This window comes from Molothrus ater, chromosome 7 (assembly GCF_012460135.2).
Source record: "Molothrus ater isolate BHLD 08-10-18 breed brown headed cowbird chromosome 7, BPBGC_Mater_1.1, whole genome shotgun sequence".
Classification (NCBI taxonomy): Eukaryota; Metazoa; Chordata; class Aves; order Passeriformes; family Icteridae; genus Molothrus; species Molothrus ater.
The window spans coordinates 12,595,726-12,619,539 of NC_050484.2; the positions used below are offsets into that span (position 1 = coordinate 12,595,726).

General features: G+C 35.6%; 2 protein-coding genes across 12 annotated transcripts in view; one reads left to right on the forward strand and one right to left on the reverse strand.

Moving 5' to 3' along the window:
* The window catches only part of DYTN (dystrotelin), a 73,931-nt gene extending 72,104 nt beyond the window's left edge, over nt 1-1,827 (forward strand). The window contains exon 15 of the mRNA XM_036387105.1: nt 1,299-1,827. The gene's annotated coding sequence lies outside the window, so the exon portion shown is untranslated. The remainder of the gene's footprint in view (nt 1-1,298) is intronic.
* The window catches only part of ADAM23 (ADAM metallopeptidase domain 23), a 65,987-nt gene that overhangs the window by 33,278 nt on the left and 8,895 nt on the right, over nt 1-23,814 (reverse strand). For all 11 annotated transcript variants that reach the window (XM_036387099.2, XM_036387094.2, XM_036387097.2 and 8 more), the window contains exons 3-12: nt 22,098-22,174; nt 13,185-13,248; nt 11,007-11,089; nt 10,270-10,333; nt 9,207-9,279; nt 8,637-8,710; nt 7,695-7,760; nt 4,734-4,805; nt 2,187-2,353; nt 199-283 (exon numbers count right to left, since the gene is read on the reverse strand). In XM_036387099.2, coding sequence (XP_036242992.1) covers nt 199-283; nt 2,187-2,353; nt 4,734-4,805; nt 7,695-7,760; nt 8,637-8,710; nt 9,207-9,279; nt 10,270-10,333; nt 11,007-11,089; nt 13,185-13,248; nt 22,098-22,174 — 825 coding nt within the window. The remainder of the gene's footprint in view (nt 1-198; nt 284-2,186; nt 2,354-4,733; nt 4,806-7,694; nt 7,761-8,636; nt 8,711-9,206; nt 9,280-10,269; nt 10,334-11,006; nt 11,090-13,184; nt 13,249-22,097; nt 22,175-23,814) is intronic.

Here is a 23,814-nt window from a genome sequence, read left to right on the forward strand (position 1 = left end):
TAGGAGAAATACTTTCTAAAAAGAAAGGCATTCTGAGCAGTAGTTTGATGATGATCAAGAAGGCTGGCTGTGAGAATCCTAACTTTTTAATATGTAAATTATATTTAAAGCCCTGGATACTGAAACATATGAACTCTTAAGATTATAATGTAGAGATTCTACTTTATTTCACTTTAGTCATGGAAAAAAAAAAATTACCTCATTCACTCCTACTCCTCTGGCCACAGAGCAAACACCTCCAAAGTAACTTAAGCTGCTCCTTTTGTAATGAAATGTCACATTCCTTACAAACAAATAAAAATGAAGAAATTATAACACGTTGACATTGGGCACCAAGAGCTTATTGAAAGAGCATACTCTCACACATACTATGACAGATTGCATGTACATTCATCTATTTCTAGCATAACAAGCAACTGCAAGTTTACAAACAGAATACCAACACTGAGAGAGGTGGTTTTATGTAAGCTTTGACACTATTTTTCTCTTCTAGAGTCAGAATCAGTCTTAACCCACAAACAAACCAAGCACAGAAAGCTTGAGTGCCAGACTCCTAAGATAATACAGTAATAACATTTCTTTAAAAAGTTCACAATATATTCCAATTTATGATTTGTCGTGAAGGAATTCTGTTCTGAAATGTACCAGTACTGAGGACTTTAAAAATTATTATCTCAATCCAAAGCAATTTAAGTTTTAAGTCCCAATGAAAAGACTGAGAAGTACATCTAAAGGGAAAGTAATTTAATACTGCTCTTTATTTATTTGTTGTTAATAAGCTCCAAATAATTTAGTTAAGTAATGTAATCTGGAAGATCTAACTTATTCAATAAAATGCCTATAAATTACTATGAATTACACCTATTTTAACTTCATAGTCATAACAATAAATCTACACAGCCTACAAACAACCTACAGCGATCCTGCATGATGTATAAATGACCTAACCTCTGAAAATTGATGGGTTTTTTTAAAATGACAGGTTACCCCATACAGGTATGTCTTTATTTTTCAGAACATTCTAACAGCCATCAGAACTTTCAGATTGCAGCTTAACTAAACGCTTACAGCCAGGGGCTTTACAACAGGACTGCAGGCACTTTTGGAAATGTTCTATTCACCTCTCCCCAGCTCCAAGGAGGCTCAGCTGGAGCATGCCATGTTCCACTAGCTTTGGAACATCTCCAAGCATGGGCACTCCATAGTCTCTCTCTGTGCAGCCCGTTCCAGCATCTGACCAACTTCACAGTGAAAGGGGTTTTTTGCCCTATGTTTAAATGGAACTTCTTGTATTTCAGGTTGGATTTGATACCTTTCACCATGAGAAGAGCCTGTTTGCTGGCAAACTCTTCAACAGGTGACACAAAACATGCATGGAAGTCACTAAAAGTGCGTGTCAGCAGCACTGAGCCTGTATTATGAAGAACAAAATCAGCGTTGTACTGTGATGCCAGTATTAAGAAAATCTGGAGGAAATTATTCATCCCCTATTTTTATCTTCTTCTGCAGAAGATGAACTACAGGCAAAAACACATTCACCATGGAAGATGTTAGTTACTCCATCCTTACAGTATGACATGCTGCTGGGAGACAGCTTAAGATCTTTCCCTGTGCTGCACAGGGGAGCACACATTTCCTCCTCTTTGCTTACAATGCCATGAAGGAAAATAATCCTTGCTCAAGGCTGAAGTCGTGCCTAGTGATGTAAGTGGAATTTCCTCTCAAAATCCTTTGTGTCTCAGAACAATTCATTACAGCTGTAAAGGAGAACTTCCATTAACAAATCATCACTGCAGCCACATGTGTGAATAAATTTACTAACTGGAACACTCTTGTGGCAACGCATAATCCTGTCAGCTCTGCCCTCTCCTGATCATAACTGGAAAAGCAGCACATGACACACCTGATTAGCAAAGCTAAGTGTCCTTAAGAGCTCATCTAAAGACACTTCACACATGACACTGTCTCCAGGTTGCAAAGACATTCAAATATCATTATAGATATCTGTCCACATGACCATGGTATATACTACACCTATTAAAAACAGGTGTTCGATTAAGCTTCCTAAGAAAGGCAGATATTGATTGATACAGAGAATACCAACCAAAAAAAAAAAAAAGAAGAGACAAGTAGAGAAAAGCAGCAGACAGGAGCTAACACTGTAAGCCACTGCCAAGGGTACATACGAGAGCAGGTGCACAGCATCAGCGTGCTGCTTGATGTAGTGCTGCCGGTACTTGGAGAAGTCGTGCAGCATCTGCAGAGGATCGGGGTGAATGTTAATGCGGTCTCTGTCCGTCCAGGTCTCCACAGCCACCAGCACCACCCTGGTGTTCAGCTGCTCCTTGTATATCTGAGGGCAGAGACAGGACAGGCACAGGAGTAGAACACTGGGTCAAACATGCACACTTAGCCAGTAAGAGTAAAGCGGAAGGACAAGAGGGATAAAGCAGGAGGAAAACATGGGGAAACAGTTAGCTGGCAATGCCATCATTTCCTAAAAGCTGATATTCTGATCCACTTAAATTTTATATTTTAGAAGGAAAAGAGCAACCCTTGTTGCTCTTTTTTTTTTTTTTTTGAGCCACTCCATTTGCTTTAAGATTCTCATGGTAAATAATTTTGCCACTGAGTTTTGCAGAAAACCTGTGCAAAAAATCAGCAAGGAAGAAATATAAAGGTACACTGGGTGATCTCAAAGAAAAAAACTATCTCCAAGAGTAGCCAAAAACAATTAAAAGTTTTAATTGCAACTTTTAAAGTTGCAATTAAATAATGTCTCAGTTTTTCAATAAATCGAAATTTTAATTAATGCTTGATTTCCATTTATACAGTATGATCACTTAATTCTCACATTGCATGAGTGGAATTAAGGAAAAATATTATTTTTCTATAAATGTTAATGTTACTGTAGCAATAGACAAGGAAACAACAATCGGGCATTAATAATAACAAAACAGTTTTAAAATATGCATTTTAACATTGTGCATACTTGATTCTGACATAAAACTACTGCTGTCTTTGGGTTCAGTTCAAAAAATGCCAAATTTTAATAACTAAGGTTATGCAGAACTTGTAGGTCTACAAAAGACGTATTCTTTATCTGCCCTGACCAGAAAACCAGTTTTGTATCAGGGCAGAGTTATCCTTATGAAAAAGTCAATGTATAATACTCAGCTTAGAAAAAAAAAAAAGAGAAATATAAAACCAAGAGATAGGAACCAGCTAAGCCCAGTTTTGTCCAAGACCTTGGAAGGAAAAGAGTATTAGCGTGCTTGAATCTCAGGGAGACAGGCTGAGAACATACACAGAAAATGGTTTACAACATGAGCAAACCCAACGAAAATAAACTGCCTGGAATGACATAGGGGTGAATCAACAAAGACTTTATTTCTGTTTGCCTGGAGGAAAACTCTATTTCCTGAAGCAAACAGCAACAAAAAAATGGAAGAGGGGCCAGAGAACCTGAAAACCTCTGAAAGCCATTATCCTATTCCCAGCAATAAATCAGTAAGAAATACAGCCCACACCCTATGGACACAAGGGAATAACAAGGCAGAAAATCCTGCTCTTTTTCATGCTTTATTTAAAGAAAAAAAACAGTAAGATGTCATTTTGTAAGATCTCTATGAAGGGACTGAATTCTACACAAGAATGAAGCCTATGTTTCTGCACACACAGAGATAAAAATGGAAAAACCAGACATAATAGAGAAAGAAAGGTGGATTAAATAACTTTTGTTAAAATGCAGAAGAAAGAGAAAGAAATAATTATCAGATGAGGAAAAAATAAAGATGCCACCTTTTCTTTGGGTATGTCCAATATAAATTGCAGAAATATTACAATTATTTACATTTTATATGCTCTAGTAATTTTTCAGATCATTACAGAAAAATATTCCAAAACACTTCTGGTATTTCATGTATTATAAATATATTCACCTAAATTTTGAATATACATCCAGTACACTTAATATGTAAGAACAAATACTGCACTGTTTTTTCCAAGTCAAACTGTTGACAATGTTTTGGACTGAATCATATCACACAGTTCCACTGGTATCAATAACGTCACATGGAAAAGGGACTCGGAGTCAGCATTTGGTACCCTCTGTATCCATCCCTACTAGAAAATCTACCTGTTTTCACTACATATAGGGCTCTTAAACATGTGTGATCATTATATATGTAGCAAAAAGAGGAAAAAAAAAACTCCCAAATTAATTTTACCACAAATATTACTTTTAATTTATATGCTGTATGCAAAATTGTTTTAAATTTAGCACAGATACAAGTATGGTATCTGTGTCAGTTCCACCCATGTATAACGTAGTACAGTGGCATTTTGTTTCTTTTTAAGATATACATAGAGACTTATAAAGCAGATTATTTTACTCACACTGGCTTTTTCTTCCAATAGATACATGTATCCCTTCTGAGCTATACTTGCAGTTTCAATCACTTGTAGTTAGATACAAATTTGATTAAATCTCATTCATAATTGGTGACAGATAATGAAATCACCCCTGCCAAAGACAAACTCTGAGAGTTGCAAGCTTTAAGAAAAATGCCATAGTTTCTTATACATTCACCCCAGGCTATTCTTCTGCAGAGAAACTAGAAGTGCACTTTAAAGTGTAATTGAAATTTGGTATCTGAAAATGACAACATTTTTAACACAGTGCTAAAGTAGAAGGCAGTGAATCAGTTTTCAGAAGAAATATTGATACTTACAGCATCTACAAGGTTTACCACAGACTTTGCAAAATTGTTTGTGTATGCAGTTGAAGAACGGTGCCTTTTGAACTAAAAGAAGAGAAAGTAGAACACAGTGAGAATTTAAATATTTATTACTAATTCTTTATTTTTACAGCATGAAAGTAAAATTAATATTTTAAGAAAGAGTAAGAGGAAAACTCAAAAAACCTTTCAGATCACAGCTTCTATCTCACATTCAAGAATCCCTGGAAGATAGAGGAAGCCATACATGTTAAGAAGCCCTTCCCAATTGTAAAAGGAGCATTTAGCCAGAAGAAATACTGTGTTTAGAATCAGAGTTCAAATGTTTGAGACAAAATTACAGGTAAACATGAACACAAACACGAGCTCAAAATTGAGAGGATGCTTTACCCATTAAAATTGCTTAACCTGATGAGTTACATATCAGACTGTAGTAGCCACATTCTATCACTTTAATTATAAGACATGAAGATGAAGCATTTACCACTTATCCTGTGCACAGCTCTTTGCAAAGGCCTCCTTTTCTACAACAGCACAATACTTTTGTGACATGTAGCAGTAGTTATAGGAAAAGGCAAAATGGAAGGGGGAGCACATGGTAAAAGTAAATATGTTTGAACATTAAAACAGTTAAGCTGAATATCTTAAATCCTAACTTCACTTTCTTTTTAATAGACCTAGATGAGCTGTATTACAAGTTCTGCTTCACAATGTCTGTGCATGTCATTACAATGGTTTCATGTCTTTCCTCATCCTGCCTCAAAAGCCCCTTCTCTTCCAAGTCAAATTTTTTAAAGATGCAGCTATGGTATCTGAACACGAATCAATATGACTTTCAAGAAACTGTAAATTTATAAACCAAGATTACATTACAGAGAATGATTTGCAGATAGAAAAAATAGGTCTACAAAATTTCATAGAAAACGAACGTGAAATTCCTTAGAACAGGGGGAAAAAGCCTTTTCAAAACTTACTAATTTCAGCTACTGGTTAAAAGCAACAAGTCTCATTGCCTCACAGTGTCCCATGAAAGTGTCAGTTATTCTCTCTATGAAACACAGTACCTAAAAAGAGGCCTAGGAAGAAGAAACTCTTCTGTGAGCAATTGAGTAGCTACTCTCAGGTATGGTGCTAGTAGGTGCTAGGATGCACACTGAGAGGAGCACTATACCATGGACTGCTCCCCAGAGAACAATGACAGTGGGGAAGGGGAAAGGGTACCTTTGGCTTTTTGTTTTGAGCCAATCCCAAACCTTTCCAGAAGTGGAAAGGTAAAGTAATATGCTTTGAAAAATCTTCTTGGTTTTCATGAAAGAATTAAAATGCTAAAATCAACAGTAATATACCATAATGTGGTTAAACACAGATTCTAAAAGAAATTAACCTAAACCAGTAAAAAACACAACAACCTAATTTAATGTGTTGAGATATCTTTATTACTAGAGGAAAGGAAATGCTGTGAAAATACACAGTATTAACCATTTAACACAATGATCAAGGAGGTTTAAGATACTTCTTCCAACAAAGACCTTTGCTGCAGGGGAAACATGCCCTCTCCTGGTAAGCAGAAAACCTTAAAAGTCTATTTAGCGAGTTCCTGGACTGGCAAGCTATGACTCCTAACTGTGAACACTTTCCTAAGTATGTGATTTTATTCTTTGAAAAGAATTACTATCTGTTTCTAAGTCACTGATGAGTATGAAGCAAAAAATCTTGTGCTACAAGTTCTAACAAATAAAGCTTTTGAGGAGACAACAGTGTCTGCAGTAAGTGTAGTGAGCACCTTCAAGCACATCTGCAGTACAAGAGGCCAGGGGAAAGAGACAGACATAGGAATATTTTCTCTTCATAAGGAACACCAAGCATAGACAAAGTGGCCATAATTTCAGTTACGGTGCCCAATTGCTAAATAACCAACACCTGAACACTCTTAAGAGCAGTTTCCTACCAGGTAGCTTTACAAATGAAAACAGCTTAAGAAATTTCTGTCCTGCTTTTTCCACCCATTCAAATTCCCTCCACAGTGCTAAATTAACACAGATAAAATATAGGCTATGTTTGCCCAGACTACTTCTATGATTTATTAGACAGGTGAGGGGAGGGTACATTATCTGTTTATTCAGCATTGGAACAAGTATGAATTACTGCATCCTGTTCTGATATCTTCAATTTCTTGTTCTTAAACATAAACCTTTAGTGTTGACAACAGAGCCCACAACTCCATAAAGCACTGGGAAACTTGCAGCAGGGTGAGAGACATGAAAAGCTCTTTACTTGCAAATAAAATAACTGAAAACTATTGTATCAGCAAAATTTGATTAAAGAAAAATAAAGAAGTTGTGCTTACAACAAATATCACTTAGTCTGACTTTTTCCAGTCATCCCTCAAGACAAAGGGGAAAAAATTGGGCTTTCCTCCCCACATGCATGTTGGTTTCTTTAATGACAAACAATTTCTGAATCAAACAAACAACTTACCTTGCACTCCATCATCACTCCTGTTTATAAGTATCAAGTAGCCACAAAGAACAATCAGAGTTTTGTCTACATGTTTTGCTGCATTAAAATTTAGATTAGTAAAACTAAACTCAAAGTAACAAATTCTGACCTCTTTCTATATAACTTCAAAGATGGAATGTAATTTTAGAACATGTAGTATGTTTCTTCTGGACAAAAATGTTTTGTTGTTTTACTTTGTTAGTGATGGGCATATTGATTTATCCATATGATACCAAAGTGCTCCAGATTCATTTTGAATATATAATTGCCCCAGAAATTCTTAGGTAACATTAAGTTTCATTAGGTATTATGGCCTACAGTGTGTCTTATAGTACAAATGTTAATAGCTGTTGATAAATAAAATCCTGGGCCTAAAAATGGTAACAATTTATAGGCTGTACATCAGCCTACAAACTGTCACCAAAAGGAAGATTATCACTGAATTGATATACTTACCATTTTATGGTCATTTACTATCATGAGCTCCAGATACTTCATTTCTTCAAAGACACCACGAGATAACTGATGAATTAAAGAAATTCTTTGAGAAATCATGAAGATGTAGTTCTTTTCAAAAATAACTGCAGCTGATCTTCATTATATATACAAATAAAATATCTATTGTTTAGGGTATGTAAATCACTAAACAACTGGGTGAGAAATGCAAGTAGGGTAAAGGATCGTAGTTCCAGTAACTTAAACGCTGCCTGAGAATCTGAGCCACATCACTAGGAAAGTTCAGGGTGTACTCTTTTTGCTCCAGTGCAGACACCACCACTGCTTTCCTCCTCCTTACAATATGAGCTATTCACCACAGATTTAATGAGGAAGGAAGTTACTAAAAACATAAGCACCCTCAAAAATATGGTGTGGATTGTGCAACTCAGTGAAGAAACTCAGAATAATCTCCTTTAACTCATTTATTCCCCTAACTGATACATACGCACATGAAGATGATGAGGACTGCCCACTTAGTTTCTCCCAGTAACCCAGTTCTGGGTGTCCTCATCTGGATTTTTGATTTAATCATGCTACTTAGTGAGACAAGTGACAATAAAGTCAGATATCTATAAAGTAGCAAGAGTTCATTCAAAATTATACTTTATTCTCAAGCAGACAAAAAAACCTAAAATTCTAAATTAATTTCCACAACTAAATTTCAATTTAATTGATGCATAACATTGCTGTAACTTTAGAAAGTTTATCACCTTTCTTCCAAATTTTCTATTTTTGAAGAAAAGCCTTGTTATCTCATTTGATAACTGTATTATGGGACAATATTAGGCTTCTAAAAATACTTGTTTCCTAAATCCTATATCCTCTTGACATTAAAAAATACAGAAATTAGTGAGTTTGGTATTATAAATGGTCTTAAGTCAGGGTCACACTTCTACTTACTGCTCTCTTTCTTCTCCTTCTCCTCAGCCACTGCAGTTCAGATAGAAAAGGCCATTCAGAACTAGAGTCGGTATCTGTAAAAATTACAATTTAAGAATTATTTTAAACTACTTATGTACACTGTCCAAACCAATAGTAGATTAAAATAACAAAAATTAGAAACACCCTTGCTATTCAAAAGCTCATTTTTAAAAAGATATAAGACATACCAAAACCCAAGTAATTCAGAAATTTTAAAACATGTAAGGAGAGGTGAAGAAATGATAACCTGGGCTTAGAATATACAATTTCTTCTATCTCATTGCCTCAGTAACATTAATATCACTGATTGAATTCAGTGATTTCCAGAGAAAAGCTAAATACAGGTCTGGAGATGAAAGTCTTACAGTTGCCTTTTGAAAAATCCATATCCCGTGGCAATAATTGTGCAAAAAGGCAGGTAAATATCTATTTTTCAAGATTTTCTAAATAATCAGCAATTTTATAAACACTGCTAGCCTAATACTCAAATTTTCCAAGTTATATATACAATTATTTCCAATATTTAAAAACTCATCAGCAAAAACATACCAAGGTCCCGCAACTGCTTGGAGGTTCGTGTTCCATAAGTTCTTTGTATGATATGTGGCCTACTTTTACTTTCCTATAAAGAAAAATATGTGAAATTTTCTTCTACTTAATAACATCAAGTGAAAAATGTGGCACTTCTTTCAGTATTTATAATTGTCCAGTCACTACAACGTGTTGGTTCAGCAGCATTAGTTATTTGTCACATACTATACATACACTGTATAGTATGTGACAAATACAAACTAGAGCAAGACAAGCTTGAGAACTGTGGCACAGCATCTGCAATATATCCCACAGACCAAGCAGGATACAAACCTTGAGAATTCTCTGTCCCAATGTTGCAAAATCATTTCACAAAAAATCACTCAGAAATATACCTAGTTTTACTACTGTCTGTGAAACAATGTCAGCTGTATTAACAGCTGAAGCTCTAGAAATGGTTGTACACATAAAACATGAAATAAAAAAAAAATAATAGCAAAATACTTGCATAAATGGAGTCCTATATGCTGATCCAGCATAATCTTATACTTGAATATGCTGGATCACAATCATTTAAGCTATACAATGATCACTGACTTAAGACATACAAAGTATAAGATACCCAGATGTAATTATCTATTTAAGTATGCTTTTTGTGGAATCATGGCAGGCCAAGAGCAATCTGATGCAGCTATTTAGAGAGGAATGTACAAATGAGTTTTAGAGATCCTTTTAATGAATTTATAAACACTTTACTTCAAGTACTAGAGCAAATTGATAAACACTTTTTGACAGTCCATAACCATGTGCTATGGGAAACAGTTTTACTTGTCTGTTCCCAGCATCTAAATGATTGACAGCAAGTAGGAAACAAAGCATTAAAGAAAAGCAGAAAAAAATGTAGGTAAATAATAATTACATAATTGCCACCTTAAACAAATTCAAATCAAGTGTTTTAAAATATTTTTCATTTTCATATGAATGCATGAAACACATCACTTATTGATTTATTTTAATACTTTTATTTGGTATTTCTTGAACACTCTCCCAAACCAAATAAATTAGACAAAAATAAACTTACTGCAGTGTGGGTCAGATCCATTGGTTCTATCAAGTACAAATAAGTACTGTCTTCAAACATGCCACTAGAACATGGAGAAAAAGAAGTGATATTTAGGATTACAAGGCAATCGGTTTGACTACAGTATATGAATTTTGATAAGACAAAACCTAGCTTAGGGCTGAAAAACTGACCAATATTAAATATATGTTCATTACTACCACCTGTAGCTAAAGCCAAGACTGGAGGATTATTAAGATATCTGGCACTTTTTAATGGACTAACAGTAAATGTAGTGGCAATGCAATGATAAAATACCAAAAGAGGTAAAGACTTGACCTTGGAAAAAGGAAGTCCTACAACACACCCTGAGCATGCAAAATATAATCAACAGCTGAGCTGCCCTTAGCAGGAACTAATGCTAATATCTTGCATTTTTTCCTTGTACAATCTAACAAAAAGATCCATTTTTCTATGACAGAATCATATATGAATACTGAGCATACAAACTGCCAAAATATAATTCTTTTATATGGAGAAATATTTACCTGCACTTACTGTATTCAAAGGTTTCATGAGAAAGCATCAAAACACTAAGTCCAATGATAATAAGAAAAATCTCAAAACATAAAAAATATTTGAGCCTGTAGTGTTTCAGTTCCTTCTTGTAGGAGCGTCAACACTTCTATATTAAGAGACAATATTCAAGAATAATAATTAGTTATAGCCTTGTTTAAAAAATGAGAACATGCACTTACTGAAGTCCATTACAAGTTGAAAGAGCAACTTTGGAATCCTTCACACCTCTGATATTTCCATGGTAGTAACAATGCTCTCCCCCCTAATAATTTTTAAAAACAGACACACACACAAAATTATCCTGATTTAATGTCTGTTGCATAAAACCAATGCCAAAAAAATCAAACAGTAACAATACACATGAACCTCATTTACGTACTTGTCTTTACTGTCTATCAGCAATACGCTCAAGTAAACTAAAAATAAAAAGTTTTACTAAAAACCCTGAAGTATGGTTGTCTCTCAGCCATTGTTTGAAAAATCTACTATTCATCATAAAAATACTTTTAATTCTTGTGTCATGTCATCTGAACTCCAACATGCATATTAAACCCATTCTTTATGTAATGATTATAACTCGAGACAGTACAAAAAATGTAAATGCTCTTTGTCTATGACAGCATTATTTCCATTTTGCATTTTATTTAATGAGTTATTCAGATTCTGATTTAAATTCCTTACAGGTTATTGTATATAATTAAATCAAAGTACTTCACAGAAAGTAATCATTCCATGTTTACCCTTCCATCATTGAGAATACATAAAACATGCTTTTTAACAGCTAAATTTGATTTTTTTTTTCTTTAAAGATGATCACCTGAGTAAAGAAATTGCTCTTTGTTCTTCAGTCATTTTTGTAATTAACTACCTCCTTCTAGAAAATACAGTACTTTTCATTGAGATCTCACTTCTCTAGATCCACATCAGGAAACAAAACAACCTTTTACATAAAAAGACACGGCAAAGGACCAGAACACAGTCCTTATTTGACCTCCTACACAAATTGTGCGGGGTTCTGGAGTCTTTTTATTATCTCTAATGAAGGCTTGCACACATTAACGTGTCCTCAGGAGCTCTATTATCACTTCTAAATGCAGCAGTTCAGAAAACATCCCCTAGGAAGTTTGGATCAAGTTACTGCAGCATGCAAAGGTAGCCCATTTGCTGAGTCTGAAGTTCTAACATAATTTTCCAGTGAGATTCATGATTCAGCAACCGCAGTGCTCAATGCTAGTGCTGCAGCTGACAATTGCATGAGCTAGTCTAAATGCCAGAGGGAATTGTTTTCTTGCATCATTTAGCATTTTGGTCTATTCTGCGGAATATTGAGTCTTAATTGAACATCTTCCTTTGTATGTAACATGAAACTGTTTTTCTTCCTCATGGAAGAAAACAAAACAGCATATCTCAGTAATTACATTGCAATGGAGTTGTTTAATTCTGCCCTAATCAGCCATTTATAATTTTGAGATTCTCCACAGAAAGGGCAAAATAATGAACCAGACACCTAATACTTGGACAAACACAGTCTGGACTTTCTGAAGACATGAACACAACCAGAATGCTTGCTTCCCTCTACTCTAAATACAGATATCATTCATACATAATAAGTTTGCAAGAAATATTTTGGCATTTCTACCAAATACAAAGAAAGTAATTTCCTACAAATGTAGTTTATAACCTTCCTAGGAACCTTCCAGTCCTCATTTTGTTACTACAAACAAACAAAAAGACTGGTCTAGTTCCCTTAGGCCTGAACTACCTTGCAGAACTTCAGTCTGGCTTTGGATCAATAGCCTATGGCACTGAATTCAATTTGGGAGCTAGTATGACAAACAAAATTAATTGGATGTCTAGCAATATGCTGATTTTGTAATAACTCCAGAGGTTAGGGTTTCAGTTAAATCTTTCATTTTCTGTTTCATGACTGTATAATCCTTGCAAACAAAAGTCACTGGAAGACTTTTGGGTTTGTTTAAATGTCTAACGTTGCCATTATTTTTTCTCCTTGCACTTTGTGCTAAAGACACAAATAGTTAATGAAGACTAATCTGGTGGTGACTCCAACCCCTCCACCTCCTATATTTTACATGATGTAATTGTCCTGGCAGTAATGGATCATCTTCACTACTACCACCTACAAATGCCTACTCCTCACCCCAAAACACAGCTTTTCTTTTTTGCACAATTCCTCTTGTATCTCTGAGATATCCATACACTATGAGATCACAGTTACCTTCTATGTGTGGAAAAACAATTCTGAAGTTTATAAGTCTTGCAAAACATTTTTCTCCCTCTTTTTTTTTAACATTTTATTGGCATTGTTCCCTCAGAATGACAATTTAAGAACACAATACCTTAGAAAATTTTGGTTTTCCATCTTCATAGTGGATCTCCACATAATTGGAAGATAACAAATCACTGTCAAAGAAAGGATAAATAAAGATGAGACAAATCTGAGTACTCTTTCTATTGCTATGGGTAGGTTTGAGGTTTTTTGTTACCATTTTCAATGCATTTTTATTTTGCTTGTACATTAGTTAAGTAAAAAATAAATCAAGCAGTTTATATTTGGTAAATGGTTTGAAGGTACACTGGAAGTGAGAGTGCAGTATAGAAGGGAGAATTTCATTCTGCAATCGAATCCCCTGTATTTTAGCTTTACAATTAGATTAGCAGCCTTCTAAATATGCAAAAAAATACCCCTTGGCTTCAGAACTTTCCTTGCTGACAGTATATGTATTTTAGTTCATCACCATTTTCAAAGAGCTTTTCCATTCTATCTTAAAGTGTAAATAGAATGTATGTAAGGCTGAACAAATAAATACACCATTGTTATGAAGACAGGAGTGTATAATCACTTTCACAAGCTGCAAATACTCGGGTTTTTTTCAAAAGCAATAATGTTCCTTGAAAGAAAACACAAAATGCAGAACCCAAAACACACTCCATACTACCCTTTTTCTTACTTTCACTTTTTATTTTCAGACACCTTTCTCATTCTTATTTCCTTTTTAACTCTGGCAAGAAAATTTCAGAAGCATAATAATTTTCCATAATGTGTAATTTACAGTTTTGTTGGTTTATTTAAACTAAGCTTAGCCAGCCTGCACACGTCCTGTAATAACCTCAGTGCCCCATTCACATCTCATCCTGTTACAATCAGGGTTGCAGCATAATGCCCAGGGAGAGCAAAGCAATTCAAGACATTAACTGGCCCCACCAAATATGCAAGACAAGCATTTTACTTAATGTGATCCAGAATTCTTAGCATTTTTGAAGCCTCTAATGTACACTTGCAACTAAAAAAAAGAATTTGAAAAGTCATTAAAAGGTCTGATACTGGTACATATATCAAAACAAAAATATCATTGCTACAAATAAAAACACCATTATGGAAGTCTGGTGTGGCAAAATAGCTCTGATGGGAATTCATGACTAAAAACAACCTATGATAATGGGTATCTCAAACTCAGATTAGGCTATTAGCAATCCTGATAACACTTTAACTCTGGGACTCCTGGCTCCTCAAATCAATTCTTCATGCCATATTTATCAGGCACTACACTCATTAGAGAGCATCCTGCAGAAGTCAGTTACCATGGTTCTCTTAGAAGTTCTTTCTCATGAAACTGACACAGCACACTCTGGGCCTGCAAAACCAAGGCTAATAGCCGTGAATAATTACTGAAGTCTAATAATTTGCCTTAAACATCACTGTGAAGGCATTATTAAATGATTTTTTTGAAGTGCATATTTAAAAATAAATTCAGTTGCATGAAATAATTTTAACTTTGTATCATAGTAAGGTATAAGCTTTCTGCAGAAAATACAAATGCTGTATAAATAGTGTTAAGTACTTGACTACAATGCAAATATTTATTTCTTCAACATGGCAAGATTGAAGCTTGTAAAAGGCATACACATACAAAACAATTAGAGTGTTGATAATGTCCTTTTACTCTTTGCATTTTTCATACTTGTTATGAAGCATGAAGACTACTGTTCCCAGTAGGGGATGGTACAGACAAGGCTACAGGTAACTGACATAAGTAAGAAAACTGAAAACTGTAATTAGAATACAAGTATTAAAAAAATTACTGAGAATGATTAAACACAGGAACTGTGCTAACATGATAGGGCCCTGACCAGATTCCAATTTTTACAGACACTTCTGCTTTAATTCATGAAGACCATTTGGTTTCCTCAAACTAATTCCTGGATCAGCACTTATGTACCTGTTGCAAAATCAAGCTCACAGTTTCACACCTTCTTTTTGCCCTCCTTTAGTAACCTTACATGACTGATCTCTGAACTTCTTTCTATGCTATCTAGTGCTATTTGCATCTCGTAAGACTTGCAGTAAGTGGTATCCCACTATGTGTACTGACTCACAACTAACTATAGTTTAATTACAGCATTTCTCTCAGATTTATCTTATTTTGTGTGACATAAGAGCTGCTCAAAACTTTAGTCTACCCTTTGCAGCACATTTCCAGAGTTTAGTATTCTTTTCTTGGATTTTGGTTGAGCTTCTATTGTAACCTAGTTGGTTCCTCATCTGCCAACCTTTTCCGTTCTTTAGCATCTCATTAGTTCCAATGGCCAAAGAATTCCCAGTTGGGTTTTGTCCAAATACCGTGTCCCACATGATAGGATATCTAACATGGAGTACTTATGATGGAAAACTCCAATATGTATATACACAAACACTACAAGTACAAAGCAGGGATGCAGACAGTTTCCCAGTAGACTCCACACTTTTCTCATCTCTGACTTTCCCACATGTATGGGGTCTGTGTGGCAAGGTTTTGGTAGTGGGGGAGCTATGGGAGTGGCTCTCTGAGAAGCTGCTGGGAGCTTCCCCCATGTCCAACAGAGCTGGTGCCAGCCAGCTCCAAGATGGACCTTTGGCATCTGCAGGACACAAGGCACATCAGTGAAATTCTCCACGCTGAAAAAATTCCCTCCACAGAAAATTAAGGCCTGCTGTTTGTGATATACTTCCCAAATGCTATGCTATAAACAAAATGCAACTTTGATTTGTGAAGCACCCTTTTGGCAAATGTAACACAGTATCCACCACCTAGAAGGTGGAGTGGAAAATCTTTTATAAGACTTCTAGATTCCACAAAATTGTTTCTCATGCAAGGCTGGACTAGAGTGTTTATCTCTAGTTTCTGGTTATTATTATGCTTTTAAGCTCGCCACACATAACCACCAAGGTCATGCAAGGGCGTTTTTCTCTTAACATTTCCCTCAGGACAGCAAGAATTTTGAACATTCCATTATAAAAAAACCAGTCAGCTGTTCCTTAAACTGTATGCCTCCCCCTTGGCAAGTACCTGATTTTTGTCAGGTACCTTGTATCACTTTGTCGCATTTCAAGTATCTGCCTACACTAGCAAAACATCCAAAAGAACACCTTGCTTGCAAACATTGAGAAAGACAGGAAGGGTAAGAAAATTTGTTCTACATTTTGCTAAAACTCTGGGAATAACAACAGATGTAAAAATATACATAGAACTGCTACTGCAAATTTCCCCTACGAAACTTTTACCTGTTATTAATGCTGACAAATCTGACAAAAGACAAAGTATTAAAGGGGGGAAAAAAAGAATGCTTAACCAAAATAACTTTCAAACATTTTTCCTACACAGAAGAGCATTGTAATTTCACCAGGAGGTGTGATGGGGCCCTTTATGTAACTGGCATCAAAAAGAAAGGCCTAGAATACATTGATTAAGAGCTCATGTAGAAGAGCAATTGACCGAGGAATGAGGCACAAAACTCAGGCATAAAGTGGGGGTCTCCACAGTACAAAATAATTCTTCTTCCTTCATTATCACCTACAGAAGACCTAAATTTACCTCTGAAAGGCAAGCCTGAGTCTTATGAAGTACATTTTCATCTCATCTACACTGGACTGTTTTGCCACCTTTGATCCATTTTGAGCCATTCACATCCTTGCTTAGGGCAGAAATGCATTCAGCACAGCAAATTTGATTTTCAGTATGACAAGCACCAGAAATGACGCAAGCTTTAACTGAAATGAATGTCAGTCATGATCACATCAGACAAAAGTCTGTTTAGGCACATTAGTATGATCCTTTGCAATGAACACACAAAGTTGCAACATACTGAATGAACTCATGACAAAATAATTTGTCTGCTGTGTCCTTTTCTACAGTTCCTTCCACTCTGCCTTGTTTATCTCAGATAATTGTTCTTATTGAGCTGTCTTGCCCCCTGACTCTTCTACCTGAGTTACACTGAGAAATGCAAAATAAGCAGCAAAGGGATATGCCATTCCCTGTAGCTGCTGCCTTTGAAGGCACAGACCAGCTGTTAAAGCAAGCAGCAGATGCTTTCTGAAGAACTCACATCCACTTCCCTGGCATGTACTTCACTGCTGATATTTTCATTAGCAGGAGAGCTGCAGAGTAAAAGTGGCTTACCTCAGCTGGCATCTAACTATCCTGATGAAGAGAATTAATTTGGGTAGAAAAAGGCTATGAAATTACCAAAAGATATCATATACAAGTAAGCAAATTACCTTCCAGCAACCTAGCAGACAGCCTGCAGAAAATCAGAGGTCAGCAAGAATTACCTTTCTTGCATATTTCTTAAATTATCTTTATACTAACCTATTACCAGGCAATACTTTATTAACTATTCTGAAATGTTTCAAGCTAAGTACCAGTGTCTGAGCAACCTAGTTTAGTTGAATTATTTAGCAGAACACCCATCAGATGTTTTTGTCCATTTGACAGATATAGTTTAGTAGCACATAAAGATGGGAAAAACAGAGACCTTGCTGCAGTATTGTTTTAAGACAATCAAAGCACGATCATCTAATGCAATGCCCATCTACAGCCTTGTTTATATTAACAGTTTCAATTATATTCACAAACTTTGTTGAACTCACAGTTTTTAGGTGAATTTATTAAATTTCTGTTGTTTATTTAAGGAATGTCATAAATACTCAAAGTTTCCTTCTGAAAAACTGTGACTAGCTTTCCCATTTGCATTTTTAAAAGAATTATGGAAAAACCCCAAGAATCAAGTAGCTTCTCAAATAATTAAGTTATTGCCCTACTGTTTTTTAAATTAGGCTAACATTGTAACCTCCTCTGGGACCATTCTCCAGTTAATTCAGTCCTACAGAAACATACACCACAAAGAACAAACACCAATTATACGGTTTAAACAATTAGATAAACTTTTCTCTCTTGTTGGCTGCACTTCACAAAAGAAACTAACTTTCCACCACAGTCATTCTATTTTAATATCTCAAATTGTTAAGTCATGCGGTCAAATGCAGTGGGGATGTTTTTTTCAGTTCATGTCAAAGATGCCAAATATTTTTTCTATGATATCTTCATGGAAAAGAAATCCATTTTCCTGGAAACAGAGTCTCCTGGAAAGATGGACCTCTACAGAGAAAAGAAGGAAAAGCTAAAAAATACAGACTGATTTTGGTGATTTCTTTTTCCTCCCCTTCCCCAAGAATCCTAAATATTGAGGCAAGTTATCCATAGGAAGAGAGAGAAATTTTTCTCTTTGGGTTTCCCCTCTGTTTCTGTCCATATTAATTAACTAATTTCCTATTCTTAGGTGTGTCTCAGCCCACAGTCCCACTGGGTGAAGGTTCCAGTACAGCCTCAGCCCGCTGTGCTGGAACTACACCATGGCTGTAAACTGCCAGAAAATACAGCCAACTTCCCTCCTCACTAAAAAAGCAGCAAGTAGACATTTTTAATTCACTGCTTTTGGTAGTACTGCTCTTTAATGTGTTTTAGTACTACACCAGAACAAAAAGCCTGCTACCTTAAAATAGGACTTAAGGAGTTAGCTGCACAAACTCTTCTCTTTCAGCAGAAAAAGAGCAAGTTAAAAGCCTTTTTACATGTTGCTGGAAATGAGATCATTAAAAACTAATTTTCTAGCACCTTGCAAACATTTGTTTGCGTAAATAATGCAGCAATATAAGAAACTGGTCAGATATACTAGGATCATTGATTACCCAAATACAACGTTACAACACTGCCATTTGAGGACAGAAGTGAACTTACTGAAATAAGTGAACAAAGGTTCTTTATATAAATTGTGTTTTATGACACTGCTGCATTCTACTCATTGCATAGGAAGTTTATTGGGTTTGGGCAGACAATCTTAGTTGAATTGTAAGTCTAACTTTTCCAATGGGAGTGTTACCCCACTACCACATTACAGTCATCACATTACAAATACCTTACAATCCTCCATTTTCATACTAAGAGTATTAACTAAAAACGTTATTTAATCCATTACAGATTAATGAATTTGAATATCCCATTTTCTTCACTTAATTGTCAAGTTAGAGTATTTGCTGTGAAAAAAGAACATCTGCAACAAAGAAGGTAGGCAATCACAAAGTTTCCAACAGTGGTAAAGAAAACCAAAAACTAGAACCTGTTTGCATGTAACAACCATCCTTGATTTTAGTTTTAATTACTTATAGAACATTCAAAAAAACCACAGGAACAAAACCAAAATGCACAGAATACATCCAGTGTCGGTGGCACTAACTCACCTTAGACAACTGATGCAAATATATATTCATCATATACAAGGGTATTCCCAATTGTTCTGCCTTTGCTTCTGACTAGACACTAGCAGTACCAGTATGCTAACTACAACCCAACATAGTAGCAAAATGCTGGTTTTTGCTGAACACATAAAAATAACTGAAACACAAGAATAGGTCTTTTTCACATCATTGTCTACAGGTATTTACAATTTATGTTACAAATTTTATGACATACAGTTTTAAAGTATTATGTCCAGTCAGAGCTAGCACAGTTTTTCAAGTCATTTTCTGGAGCAGAACCAGCTAAAGAGTCAAATGTTTATGAGACAAAAACCACTAAAGAAGCTAGGATAAAACCTAAGGTATAAAGAGGTAAGCAGTAGGGATATCAGTAAGGCATCCGAACACCCTGTGCCTTATATATAGGCAGTAAGAACATTCCTGATATCACAAGAGCAGAACTTCTTCAGTTAAGGTGCACAGCAAATTCATTCCCTCTCTCTTTTTGAAGTGATAGGCACTGCATTTTTTGATTGCTGAGAAAGCAGCCACAATTAGAAAAAATCTGTCATTTACTTATTTTTAACAACAAATGGTTCATAAGCAAGGACAAACAGCAGGACTGGAGAAGGGGTAACATTGCCAGGATATGGGGAATGTCAATGGGCTTGTGATTTTACTTGGATAATAGCCATCCAACATGAGACTCAGACAGGAAATGCAACGAAACCCAAATCCTAATGAACAGGAGATAAGAGTTCTGGTCTTCATTATTGTCTCTGTTAGGCCCCTGACCAACAGGCCATGGAAGAAGCCACTCAGGCATGGTCTTGAAGAGGTTCAGCCAGAAATTTAGAACAGATAAGAAGTGGTAAACAACATAATTTGTCCCCTGGGAAGGAACAAACTTATCTCAGGATGTCTGCCCAGACTTGTGGCTATGTGCAAACAAATGTGGATATCATTTTTATGGAACATTCAGGGAATGTGCCAAGGGTAGGAAAGGTGAATCAGGACATAGCCTGTTGGAAAAAGGAGAAGATGTGGCCTAAAAAGGAGTCACTAGTGTAAGCTGCAAGACAGCTTGTTTGGCATAGCCTGGCACCTGATCACTGCTGTCTGTCCTATATTAAAGTCCTACTTGTAGTACTCTCTTTGTGACCTTGCTCTCTATTCTGCATAGGTGTGATCTGCAAGGACACTTGAGAGTCAGTCAACAGCTATAGGGTGATCTGTATCTGGAAACACTAAGGCCTAAGACAGTGACCACAGCAGAGACCTCAAGCCTAGGCATCAATATTGAATGAACTTAAAGCCTGTGTTAACATTTGTGTCAACAGATGTTAACGCAGGCTTCCCCTGGATCACAAGAGGGCTGGAGTACCTTTCACCAGCAAACTTTCAATTCTCATCAGCTGTGGAAGAACTTTATGAGTCTGTTTTCTTTCCTAAGTGCTGTCAGCATGTTTGCATGGTGCCAGTAAAGGCAATGTTTTTTCTTTGTCACTGTCTGTGTGACCAGCCATACCCTACGTACACTGCCAGCTTGGGAATACGTGCACACACTCACTACTCACTGGATGTGCAGACAGGAGCAGTGGAAAGCAGACCAAGAGGAGGAATTCCCTGTAGCTTAGAGGGCACTAAATATTGGTTCCCTTCACAAACATGTCATGATTTTCCATTGGAATTACTATGCACAGTCCAACCCTCATAAAACAACACAGCCTTGCAATACACTATAATTTTTCCAGAGCCTAGAGAAGATCCAGTTATATTAAAGCTTTCTTTGTCCTTCAATTGTGTGACATTCCCGTAAATCATATTTTACCAGACACTCAAGACTTCACAGTTTAAGACCAAAAAAAGACCTCATATGAACCTCAAGACCAGAGGACTGCTTTTTAAAATTGTTTCTGTAAATTTGTTTCTCCTTTTTTAAGTATGCTTAGTCTCAAGAGAAGGGGCAAATGCACTTTTGAGCATTACATTTTACCTGTCTAGTATTTAGTATGAATTTTATACTTCTACCTTATTCTTAAACTTTCAGCGGCCAAAAACAAGTCATTACAATTTTTAGAAAATCATAGTTCCACACTTTCAGCAGTGATATAAAAGCATGTGGGATATACACAACTAAACCACCACTGCCCTGTATTACAAGCCAGTTCTTCTAGACCAAAGAATTATGTAAAATTGTCTGTCTTACAGCAAACAGACTCGAGCTGCACCTTTCAGCACAGCCACACCATTAAGAGTCCCATCTCATTAGTAACTTCATCACTGTAGTGACAAAAACATGATTTCCAGATCACTAAAGATGAGCTATTCATACAAGTATTTACAGTATTTCTGCACACTGACTTGAGCAACTAAAACATCTCATGATAATTCATCAATCAGTTTTTAAAAAAAGCACAAGAAAATCCACACTTTGCAAACACTACCAGTACTAGAATTTCTCCATCTATCACAATTTATTTTACCATGAACAATAAAATTTTAAGGGTATCTACTTTATGGGTGTCAGCAAGCATTACTGATAATTACATAAAAAATGTTAAATGTTGTTTTGTATTCATAAACTTTGATAACAGCATCTTTTTTCAACAGATCTTGGAATGTTACATGCCCTGACCTTGTACCACAAGATGATAATAAGAGCAGGAGTGAAAGCAACCTCAAATCATGCACTTACTTATTCAGTGTGAGGTCAAGGATGAATTTAGAGCCAAAGGCCTCAATCTGGAAACTTGCCTGGGCCAGATGTACAGCCTGTAAACAGAAACACACAGTTGTCAAAATATTCACTGAGATTTAGATAATACACAACAAATGTGACTGTGAAAAACAAAGTTATGGAAAATATGCTTATTTTGATGAATCTCATGGGCATATGAAAACTTTTGCCCTTGTACCAAATTCTCATTCGAAAGGATTTTCCTTTTTAGAGGGAAGCAAACGGTACCTGAAAAGTGTACTTTGAAATACATACTCATCCCTCACAAAAAGTAAAGAAAAAAAAAGTTTCACAGAAATGTCTATATTTTGCCATAAGCAGATGGCTGCGTAACATAAGCAATGTAGTATACTGTTCTTTTAATTTAGTTATTGCAATCATTCCCTTTAAAAGGCTGAAATAATTAAAGCATTTGTAATACACACTTTCAAATATGAAAATCACGGCAAGGCTCCTATTACATATTATGAAAAACTCCTTCAATGTAATCCCTTCACAATCAATGGCTTTGTACTTGGCACTGTAACTAAATCAGTATAAAGAATACTGATGCTGGTCAACACACAACAGATCAACATTAGCTTGTCTTGCATAGGGAGTTAAGTTTAACTTCAGGATATTCAGTTCTTGTCAGATAAATTGTATTCTTTATTTTTCTCTACACTGTAATAACTGTAGCCAAAGACGTTTAAAACATGCTTATGTTTTCTAGAAAAATGGGGAAATGATAAGAGATGATCCAAGAATTTCTTTTTGTGAAGAGCTGTCCCGGCAGGGTTGAAGAGATTAGATCTGAATTTCACAGTATCTTTCCTGATAATATTCTAATAAAATCATGCTTACTTATACACTAATTTGATACAGTATAAATAATTACACAAAGCTGGAATATTATGTCTAAGCCCATTAGTCAAAAGACAAAAAAACCCCTATTTTTTATTAAACACCACAATTAACCCTCAGGTATGTCACAGAAAATATATCAAATTCTAGCTAGTTTACAGCATAACTTAAATAGTATGAAGGTTAGCTTTTATGGTTAGTTCTGTTCTCTTTTGGAAATTTCTCCACAAAGGATAAGTTTTTTATGTTTCTCTTCCATTCTTGCACTACACAAAGTAGCACCGATTTTAATCTTCCTTCTCAGCAAAGTTATTAATCATCTTTCAGAAAATTCTTCAATATATTTTTTTAAATTGCTATTGCGACTGAAATCAGCTGTGACATTTCCTTTAATACTTTGTCATTCTTTGCTGCCAGAATTATAATTTCCCTTTCAATAGGGTCACAGAGCTTTGTTGTTAAGCTTCTTTTTTAAAAACAAAAGTCATGTACAAAAATTTTAAATACCTTTTAATGCCATTAAACAATCTTAGCTAAAGGCTGTTTTTCTTCATTAAAAAATACAATTACTCTAAACGTGAATTAAAGAAATAATATTCCTAGCTGATATCTAAAATCACATAGAAGCAAACCACTACTAAGCTTTCTCTCTGTTCTATTTTTTGGTCAATGTATATTGTTGTCTCACCAGTTCACCAATTTTCTAACACTGGCCTGGCAGATCTGAGTTTACAGCTGCTCTGAATCAGCAGAGCAAAACAGTTTAAGTATAAACACAAACAGGTGGCATGCTCAGAAAGACTGTGCTGGCATATTCATAAAAATAAAAAAA